At 42.0% G+C, this 11206-nt stretch overlaps 1 protein-coding gene across 1 annotated transcript in view; it reads right to left on the reverse strand.

Annotated features, from left to right (window-relative positions):
* LOC307020596 (F-box-like/WD repeat-containing protein TBL1XR1) overlaps positions 1-10802 on the reverse strand; it is a 59702-nt gene extending 48900 nt beyond the window's left edge. The window contains exons 1-2 of the mRNA XM_079652058.1: positions 10605-10802; positions 8328-8394 (exon numbers count right to left, since the gene is read on the reverse strand). Of these exons, the coding sequence (XP_079508184.1) occupies positions 8328-8331 (4 nt within the window). The 5' untranslated portion in view covers positions 8332-8394; positions 10605-10802. The remainder of the gene's footprint in view (positions 1-8327; positions 8395-10604) is intronic.
* Between the last annotated feature and the right edge of the window lie 404 nt (positions 10803-11206).

Consider the following 11206-nt stretch of genomic DNA (forward strand, 5'->3'; position numbering starts at 1 on the left):
TAAATGCAAAACAGGAGAGTAAACCAGTCTGCCTTGATCTATGAATTCATGTCCGGGACTCTCACGGTATCTGCTGCCCACAGCTGTTTTATAGAAGGAAAACCTCCTTACTTCATGAAATGGCTGCAGCATCAGGAGGCAGCGGGACGTATACTCCGCCTCTGAGAAGTGCAGCACCAGCGCACCGAGAGCTGTGCCTTTTTACTCACTGCCTTCACTGGGTTAACCTTCATCAGAACAGCGAATGACTGCAGGCTACGTGTTAACCACACACACATCGAACTGCCCGATTACTCCCCCTTTTATTAGTTTTATGAAGGAGATGTCCAGTCAACAAGGCGCACGATGTGTGTGTGTGTGTGTGTGTGTGTGTGTGTGTGTGTGTGTGTGTGTGTGTGTGTGTGTGTGTGTGTGTGTGTGTGTGTGTGTGTGTGTGTGTGTGTGTGTGTGTGTGTGTGTGTGTGTGTGTGTGTGCTCTGCTCAGCTCTGTGTTCGGTGTGTTTGTCTGACACCGGCATTAGTTTTCAAATGACCATGAACAGTAATTTACACACATCTGGCTAACTCCATAGGTAGCCTATATGCAGGTGTTCCCAAAATAAATTAGTTTAATATTAATCTTGATGTAGAACTAAATGCTGTCGGACGTGCACCGGCACGAACGTCACTATCATAATACAGTGGGGCAAAAAAGTATTTAGTAAGCCACCAATTGTGCAGTTTCTCCCACTTAAAAAGATGAGAGAGGCCTGTAATTTTCATTCTAGGTATGCCTCAACTATGAGAGACAAAATGAGAAGGAAAAAAAACAGAAAATCACATTGTCTGATTTTTAAAGAATTTATTTGCAAATTATGGTGGAAAATAAGTATTTGGTCACCTACAAACAAACAAGATTTCTGGCTCTCACAGACCTGTAACTTCTTCTTTAAGAGCCTCCTCTGTCCTCCACTTGTTAACTGTATTAATGGCACCTGTTTGAACTCGTTATCAGTATAAAAGACACCTGTCCACAACCTCAAACAGTCACACTCCAAACTCCACTATGGCCAAGACCAAAGAGCTGTCAAAGGACACCAGAAACAAAATTGTAGACCTGCACCAGGCTGGGAAGACTGAATCTGCAATAGGTAAGCAGCTTGGTGTGAAAAATCAACTGTGGGAGCAATTATTAGAAAATAGAAGACACAAAAGACCACTGATAATCTCCCTCGCTCTGGGGCTCCACGCAAGATCTCACCCCGTGGGGTCAAAATGATCACAAGAACGGTGAGCAAAAATCCCAGAACCACACGGGGGGACCTAGTCAATGACCTGCAGAGAGCTGGGACCAAAGTAACAAAGACTACCATCAGTAACACACTACGCCGCCAGGGACTCAAATCCTGCAGTGCCAGACGTGTCCCCCTGCTTAAGCCAGTACATGTCCAGGCCCGTCGGAAGTTTGCTAGAGAGCATTTAGATCAGGGCTATTCAACTACACATTCAGTTGGGCCAGATTTTATAACTACAAAATTCAGCTGGGCCAGACATTCAGCGGCCTGTAAAAAGGGGGTAGTGACACATTTTAAACCAACACATATTACTGCGATGAAAAACATGCCATTTTTATTCATTGTTGATCTAACAAAGGTAGGTCAAAAAGTGCATAAAAACACAACAAATTAGCATTAATTTAACAGAATCTGAAAAAAAGTGCACAGTTGTAGCATTACATTTGTTTGCTTTAGAAGTCAAATATTCAGGTTATGTTTTTTGAACCAGGCACATCACAAAGTGCATTTACTGAATACAATAATAGCAGTCTTAATAAATGTCCTCACATACAAAAAAAACGGCTAAAGAGCTCCAATGCAACACAAAAAGGTAGTATAGCAATACTATTTTTCACTTTTCAAGTAATAACAACAAAATCATACGTTTTGGTCACATTTGACCCAGACACATTACAAAGTGCATTTAAATGAATACAGAAAGAACTGTCAAACCCTTCAGTGCACAAACCCATAACAAGGGATACGGGTAACTATATGAATGAATAGTACACTTCACGTCTACTATAGTAAACTAGGAGCTTACTATAACCTCATTTGTGATTTGTCATCGCTGACTTTCTCAATGGGAGAAGGGACATTTTTTGTTTTGAACAAGAGCAGTGATTTTTGGCTCATAGGATGTCAATGCAATCCTAAGACAATGGTGAAGAGTGCTGTCAGTCAAGTAGCAGCGAGTGCTACTTTTGATTGAGTTCATGTGTGAAAAGCTTGATTCACATGTGTATGTTGATCCAAACATACTGAGCACACAGATCGCTATTTTCTGAACGTTAGGGAACTGCTGTTTTTTGACATCACTCCAAAACTTCGCTGGCTCGTTAGTGCACTGCATGTCAATAAGTTCCAGTGTATATTTCCCATTGTCGATGCAGGGGACCACTTCCTTTGCTCTGGTTGATACGTCCCCCTCTATTGCAACAGTGAAAGGGTCTCTGGCAAAGCCCATCATCACCTCTGTGGGCAGAGCAAGTCCATCCAATCGACCGGCAAAGTTCTCTTTCAACCTCGCAATGAAATCTGTCATTACATCCGTGATTTGTGCCGGAGATGTGATGTGTTTGGGGAGTGTCGGAAAATGCAGCATCCAACCCGTGCTCAAGTCGGTCGCGAAAAGGTCCAGCTTGACTTGGATCTGCTCCAGAAGATCAATGACCGTTTTGTCTCTGTTTACGCTTCAGAGTTGAGAGAGACATGTTTTAGAGTTGCTATCATAGGACCACCGTTACTAGCACCACTAGATGCACTTTCAAAAAACGTGCTGCGTTGTGGTTTGGTGGTTTCTATGCAACGTGGAGTGTTGCGTTCATGGTCTGTACTAGTGTAGGAATTTGACTACGGGAGGCTGGGCCACTCGGGAGTTGGTTCTGGCCCGCATCTGGCCCGCGGGCCGCCGGTTGAATAGGCCTGATTTAGATGATCCAGACGAGGATTGGGAGAATGTCATATGGTCAGATGAAACCAAAATAGAACTTTTTGGTAAAAACTCAACTAGAAGTGTTGGGAGGAGAAAGAATGCTGAGTTGCATCCAAAGAACACCATACCTACTGTAAAACATGGGGGTGGAAACATCATGCTTTGGGGCTGTTTTTCTGCAAAGGGACCAGGACGACTGATCCATGGAAAGGAAAGAATGAATGGGGCCATGTATCGTGAGATTTTGAGTGACAACCTCCTTCCATCAGCAAGGGCATTGAAGATGAAACGTGGTTGGGTCTTTCAGCATGACAATGATCCCAAACACACCGCCCGGGCAACGAAGAAGTGGATTCGTAAGATGCATTTCAAGGTCCTGGAGTGGCCTAGCCAGTCTCCAGATCTCAACCCCATAGAAAATCTTTGGAGGGAGTTGAAAGACTGTGTTGCCCAGCGACAGCCCCAAAACATCACTGCTCTAGAGGAGATCTGCATGGAGGAATGGGCCAAAATACCAGCAACAGTGTGTGAAAACCTTGTGAAGACTTACAGAAAACGTTTGACCTCTGTCATTGCCAACAAAGGGTATATAACAAATTATTGAGATGAACTTTTGTTTTGACCAAATACTTATTTTCCACCATAATTTGCAAATAAATTCTTTAAAAATCAGACTGTGATTTTCTGGATTTTTTTTTTCCCTCTCATTCTGTCTCTCATATTTGACACACACACACACACACACACACACACACACACACACACACACACACACACACACACACACACACACACACACACACACACACACACACACACACACACACACACACACACACACACACACACACACACACACACACACACACACACACACACACACACACACACACACACACACACACACACACACACACACACACACACACACATCTGTTTTCCCATTTTGGTTTAAAAACTGAAAAACGTTGGTGTTTTGGTTTTCCGAAAAAACAAAAAATGTTTTTAAACGTTGTTAATATGTTTTGGATGCATATTGTTCTAGTATTTGTTCAGGCTGTTACATACAATTACCCTCTGTTGCTACCTGCTGATGGTGAGTAAATATTCAAATCAGTTAAAATTGACAACCGGTCCGCGAATCTTTTTTTTTATGTATCTGCCGATCCTTGCCGAAATAAAGGTTGGGAACCCCTGTCCTATAGAAATTTCAACAGGGGAGGTGTACTGAACCAGAGTATACCCAATATATTTTTTTAATGGTCTGGATGTCTGCAAATGACATACATTTTAGTATAATCTTTGTTGGACTTGTCAATTTCTGGTTTATAATGATGTGCGTAATTAACTATTTAATAATAAACACTTTGTTTGTATCTTACACACACCCACCCACTTTGTTTGTATCTTACACGCACCCACAAATACATAAATACAAATATATATATTTACACATCGCACACTATCAGACACTGAACCACTGTCTGCATTCAATTTCACACAGATCTCTCTCCATTATTATTATTATTATTATTAACCTTGTTGGATTTATTTGTTTTCTTGAATGTATTTCTCTATCTGCCTTATATTTTCTTGTATTTGCCTTTCGGAGAAAATTAAGAATTTAATTGAAGAGGCAGTGTTTCCCCTATATACAAATAGCGGAGGACGCAGCTTATTAATTAAAATAATAATAAGTGGCGACCCTTTTTCATTTTGTATTGTTTGTTATGTGGATTTGTAGTATTTTTGTTACTGTATGTTCAATAAAGGTGTATTTTTGCTAAATCTTGAGACATTGCCACTGTATGTACTGGCAGGGCCGATTTTTGGCACAGGCGACATAGGCGGTCGCCTAGGGCGCCAGATCTGGGGGGGCGTTGCGCTGGTAGCTCTGGGAGGGAAAAAAACATGTTTGACCATCGGTGCTCATCCTAATTTTTGGCGAGCGAGAGGGTGCACCGGTACCGGTGCTGTTGTTATTAGAATCTGGTGCTAGCTGCGCTAACGGATATAAGAAGTAGATGTTTCTACAACCAGGGTGGAGGAGAGCTCTCCTGTCAGACTGATACCTCATTCCCACCAACGCAACTCCGGTTCAAGCTCCGTGCTAGAGCTTTTCAGGTTCAGAACCGGTTCTTCGGTTTAGCACCGGCTCTTTTCACACCGCCCAGAGTCCGACTGGTGCTGCGTCATTGCATCATCGTTTGCATCATGACGTAACCGTTTGCGTGCCTGCTTCATAAGGCCAAACTGCGCGGAAACCCCTCACAGCTGACACCGACAACAACAACAACAACAACAACAACGGCCGATTGTGCTTCAGCTTCCCCTTCGGAAGACCAGAATCCCAGTAGGTAGCTGGTCTCTCCAGTGGACCACTGCTGCTTGTTAAGTTTCTCCATCGTTGTGTACAAACTGGATAAAACGCCGGCTTTTTGTTGTTGTTCAGGAGTTGATCCCGCCCCTGTCCCCGCCTCGACGTAAGCGTGACGTATGCGGTGCTTTTGCTCTAGCCGGACAATTTTTTGGTGCTTGAAACCAACCGGATTCCGGAGCTAAGAGGCTGCTCCGCTGCGGTGTGAACAGGAAAACCCGGTGTTTTTCAAGCTCCAGCTCCGAACCGGCCCTGAAACACCGTTGGTGTGGATGAGGTATGAGAGGCTCAATGAGGTAAAGGAGTGTTTAGATAGTTAATTTTAGTCTAAGTTATCTCAGAGGGTCTCAAACAAATATGTGTTTACAAATTATGTAAACCCCGCCGGACCCCCCTAGAGGATGTGACGTCCACCCCCAATTAAAACATCTTCATACAATACTGAATACATTTGAAGCCATTTTGACGTATATTACCTATGTCAATACGTTTCTGTTTTTGTAGTGTATTTGTCTTGTGTAGAGATTTTTCATTTATTCTTTATATATAAAATCTCGCCTAAAATGTTGTCTAGGGCAGCAAATTGTCTAGAACCGGCCCTGGTACTAGGCCTCAAGAGGCTTTCTTTTGGGGGCAGACACATAGAAACAAATTGGCGGGGCGCACTTCGCACGTGCACACTAAAAAACATTCCACGCGCTCCGCGCTAACATTATGCTGGGCCCATGTGCCTTGGCACTAGGGATGCCAGAAACTGACCATGATCAAATTCAAAAATCGGACAGCCCTGGCGAATATTAATCGATTATTCGCAGGGTAAAGCGCAAGATGAACCCGAATGAAAGCAAAGAGGAAATGTGTAAAATCTTGGGAGGCGAAATATAGATGTACATTCTGCTCCGTTGTGCATTCACTTCCGGTAAAAGTTCCTTCAAAAATAAGAGTCCCGATCTTATTACTACCAAAATAAAAGTGCTAAACGATACTTTACCATAGGAAAATATTGGCATACAAATACAATCACTTCTATAAAAAGGTAACACATTTTAAATATAGTTAGACATATTAAAAGGTAATTTACAGCATTAATAATTAATATCTCATTCTTAACTGTGAATGGTTTTCATTTATTTAACATTATAAATGTATTATGCTGCGTTCACATTGGACGCGATGCGATGTTTGGGGGCGGCGCGATTACAGACGCGAATTCGCTCCGACGGCGAGCATGAAGTGGTGGACGCGGAGCGAATCACGCGATTGAGGCGATTGAACGGTTTCGCGCCAAACGCGTGAGTTTTATTTTTTCAACTCGAGCGTCAAATTCACGTGACGCGTTCTCTCAGAATCCAATCAGCGGTGAGGATCTCAGCCTGCCGCCACTGACGTTCAACCAGAAAACATCAGCCGTTAGCTGTTAGCAGTTAGCACACAGAGATCACAGCTCCTCATATCTGTTCAGAAACTGGACAAAAGTTAAACAAGTAAAAACCACAGACTGTCTGGGTCATGGCGAATAAAGTCGCTGGTTTATTTATGTCTGTAGGCCATTGTTATGAGTGTGGAATGAGCATATGCAACGTTAGCTTAGCCTGGTCGACCCAATCTCCATTCAGAAAAAAAGCATTTAAAAAGGTTTTTCACCTGCCGTCTTGTCTGCAGACTTGTCAAAGCATTAATTCATGGTTTTTACTAACCGGCATCATTTAGAAACGTGTATTACAATTTAATCGCGGTAAAAAATGTTCATTTTGTTGTAGTTGTAGCTCCCGAGCCAGTGCGTCTTGTTTGAATGATGCGAGTAAACACAGCTGGCAGCCGCGGTGAAACTCAAGCGATTAGAGCGAAGCGAATATTCGCATTGCGTCCGGTGTGAACGCACCATTAGTCTGGCCAATGACAGAACCACAATCAAGACTTCAATGCTGAAGGGCCAATGGATCTATGGTGGGGGTCAACACATTTGAAAGGGAGACAACGGATGACCGAGAAACTAGTGACTTGCTCAATTCATTTGTGAGGGACATGTGAAGAACATGACAACAGCTGCACTACCGGTATTTAGTATACCAGCAATTGAGGGTGGACAAGTTTACTACCACTTAGGTTTCAAATAATTGTGTTAATTACTTATTGTAAAGCATTTGAACATTCTTTTGTGTCACATTTTCATTATTAAGTTGATGTATAACTGTATAGTATCTTAATTATTTAAAATATAAGGTGATTAAAAATGGCAACCGTATTTTCAGTTTTGGCAACCAAAAATTGATTAAAAGTTAGCGTTGAGCCCTGCAAGAACACAACATAATTAACATGTCAAAAAGGATCATACCTATCATTTTAAGTTTCATTCATTCCTTCATTACAATCCTAAATATAAATGTATGTAGCTTATTTTCCATTTGTTTGAGTGAATGAGTACATTATTTTGTTGACAGCGACAACAACAAAGAAAAAAACAACATCTTGCATAAAGCGCCATTTTAACTGTGAGGCTTATCCACTGAAGCTTCATGCAAGTGCAACATTCAACATTAAAACTAGTTATTTTAACAAAATTCTTACAAATTCAAAATTCTAACAACATTCTTTGTCCATGCATTGCGTTCACACCGGACGTGATGCGATTTTTGGGGGCGGCGTGATTACATGTAAAGTCAATGCAAAGATGCGGTTGATGCGAATGTTCACGAGATAGTCAACCAAAAGCTGACCGTTACTGTCGAGCCATGTCTTGGTTTAATCAAATTGGAAGTTGCACCAAATGATTTGATGCAATTCAGATGCAATTAGACAACATAAAAGGCCTCAAATTGGAAGTACAGTCTGGGCTGTCTTTTTCACTCAATTCTGCAATAGGTAGATCTTGCCTCGACTGGTTGGTGACCACTGTTCTAGGTGTTATTGGTGTGCAGGCATAGAAATAGGCGAACAAAATCTACATGTGGGAAAAACGTGTGACAGTTAGATATCCTACCCATGTGATCAAGAGGTCTTCAGAAGCCCCTCATAGCTCCGTTGTCCTCAGCAGGAACTCTCAGCCCCTGAGAAGAAAAGAAAGAAAATGAGTACACTTCTTCTTCCAACGTTTTACACTTAAAGTGGACCTATTATGCCATATTGAAAAAATATATTGTAGTGCCATACCTATACAAAACATGTCTGTGAAGTCTTTTGCTTAAAATATCAAACAGTTCACCCATTATAGCCATGCCTCATACTGCTCATACCCCTCTTTTGCAGCCCTGTTAGAGAAAGGCTGATTTTGGGTCCTTAGCTTGAAAAAAGAAAAAAAGGAGGCGGAGCTAATGTATGATCAGAATTCTACCGGAGATAAAGTTAAATTCTGCTGTGATAAAAACGCCATCCTGTTCTAAACCACATCAAAGATTATTTCTGAAACCGTATGGAGCTCAAATGCTTTTTCTCTTGCGGGTTTATCACAAGGTGAGTTCCTTTTTTGATTTCCTGCTTTTTAAAAACACATGTGCTCTACAGTACAGGTTAGCTCTGAGTGTTAACGAGGCTTGCTAATGTAAACAAAGACGAGATTACGTCCAAAACACGTCAGGCATTGTTTCTGATAGCAACTTTCTGTGGGTCCGCTGCCGATTTGACGTCAGATCGGCAGCAAATCTGTATCCGCTTGTTGTACCTGTTTTTAAAAGATTTGGGTCAGAGGAAAAGAGAGAGGGTTTTATTTTCTGATGATGCGTGAGTTCCCCGACGCACCAGGGACACATATTTATGTATAAAAGACATCACAAAGTGCATTTTGCATGATAGGTCCCTTTGAAGAAACACCAGGAGTGGGCATTTCACCTGGATCACATACGGCACTGCTTCCCCAAAATAAAATCGCTTAGGAACTATAGGTTAAGATCAAGAGCTACGCTGGTATTGTTTTCACCCTGTGAGTATGTGTGAGTGTCACCCGGGCAAAAAGTAAAAGTCATGGAGGCCCTGCCAAATATCCACTCAAGACCATATTTTTCTAACAGAGCTGTGAAAAAGTACCCTAATTACAATTGACATTCTGCAGCAGTGTGTCAGTGAGTGGGTGAAAAGGCAGCCAGAGGAAAAGTGTTATAAACAAAGGGTTGTGTCATCGAAACAATTAAAGAAACTGGGTCAGCAATGCCTGTGAATATGTATGCACAGCACGTTGTAACTACACCTGATGATGTTGATGATGATGATGATGATAGTTATTAAAGGGGCAGTACGCATATGCATTGAATTGTATTGAATGAATACAAGTAGGTAAAAACACCTCCTTCATGTTTGCCACCGATATATTAAATTATTTGTATGTAGCTATTTTTGAAATGTTTTGTCGCCATTCTGCTTTCCTCCTAAAGTCAGTTTAATCTCGTGCAAGTTAAGTCACCATGCTAAACTGCCGGTAGCTAAACTAGCATTAATTCATTGCAAGGCAAGCTACTTGCGGAAACACATTGCCCTTCCCCCACACACCGTGGCGACTGAATGGGCTGAAACTACAGTGTGTACGTTATCCGACATGCTGTTCATAGCAACACCGGCTAGTGCCAACGAATTACTCAAAATGCACTTTACTGCTGTAAGATGAGACTGAATCAAATGCCCCTTCATTCGTCAGTTGGACTCTCAAGTATATAGCAGCGCTGCATCTATAATAAGTATAGATAAGTATAACAACACGTTACAGTTGTACTGTAATGCTAGGCTGACAATACTATCCACATGTCACTACGTGAATGTATGGAGGAAATGAGACCGGGCTTTATCGGCGTTTGTATTCTAAGCTTTTTGTCAAGTAAACACGTGAACTTGCGCCTTGTTTTTTTACCTCGTTAAAATTGTCTAATTACCCGTTTATTTACAACCCATTATCACGCAAGTCCCCCTCTGCATTGCCATGAGCAACGAGATGTTAGCACAGAGGCTAACATGCGCTTTAACGTTAATGTTGCCTTGGCGGCGGCTGTAACGGTCGCCACACATGCCAGGCACAGGGGTATTAACGTTTTGTTTATTTTATGCATGTCACGAATAGTCTATAGCTACCAAACGTATGCAGTCCAAGCTACATGGGTAACCGTTGTGTTTGGTTCTTTTAAATAGCGAGAGCATCAAGTACGCTTCTTTGAAACAGGGTTTATGGCAAGTACAGTGAGACCATCAGCTTGCTACCACTCTGCTAAGGCGCTAGCTAGGTGGCTAACGCTAGCATGCTATGCTAATGACAGTGTTGCTATAATCTCGTACCTACTTGGATAAAACCTTTCAATGGACGATATCTTCCACAGCTCTTGTGTTCACGTCAGACCATGTTATCTCTTTTATCGATTGCAAGACAAGTCCTTTACGCACATGTATTAACTATCGATAGGTTATAATATTTAAACTACAGCCAGGCGGTAAGAACCCAGCAACTGCTTCAGACATTCGACACAGTTGGGTGACCCAACATGCAGAAATGAGCCGCCTGTAACTACTGTTATTTCAAATTGCTCAAACTCAATGTAACGATTAACCCGTGACGACGGCAATGTATAATGTATTCACCGCCTCCTCGATCAAATACGGCACAGTATGATGGGTTATTCATGTAGAATGAGCTTATACAACTACATGTTACAAAAGCGTTATTTCATATTTCATCCACACATAACAATCATATAACCGGTGACTAACCTATTTTCCAAAAGCAAGGTTTGTTAAAGGTGCAAGCGGCCCTCAAGCGTTGATTTGAAATTAGCTCCTGGTCCGTTTGACAGGTTTACAGCAAAATGGAGCCACATTTCCTCGTTGAATCCAACCAATGAGGTGGAACAGAGGGAAAAAAATGCCGAGGCCTCTGGAAGTTTGTCC

The sequence above is a fragment of the Notothenia rossii genome (genome assembly GCF_949606895.1).
Source record: "Notothenia rossii genome assembly, chromosome: 9".
NCBI classification, from domain to species: Eukaryota; Metazoa; Chordata; class Actinopteri; order Perciformes; family Nototheniidae; genus Notothenia; species Notothenia rossii.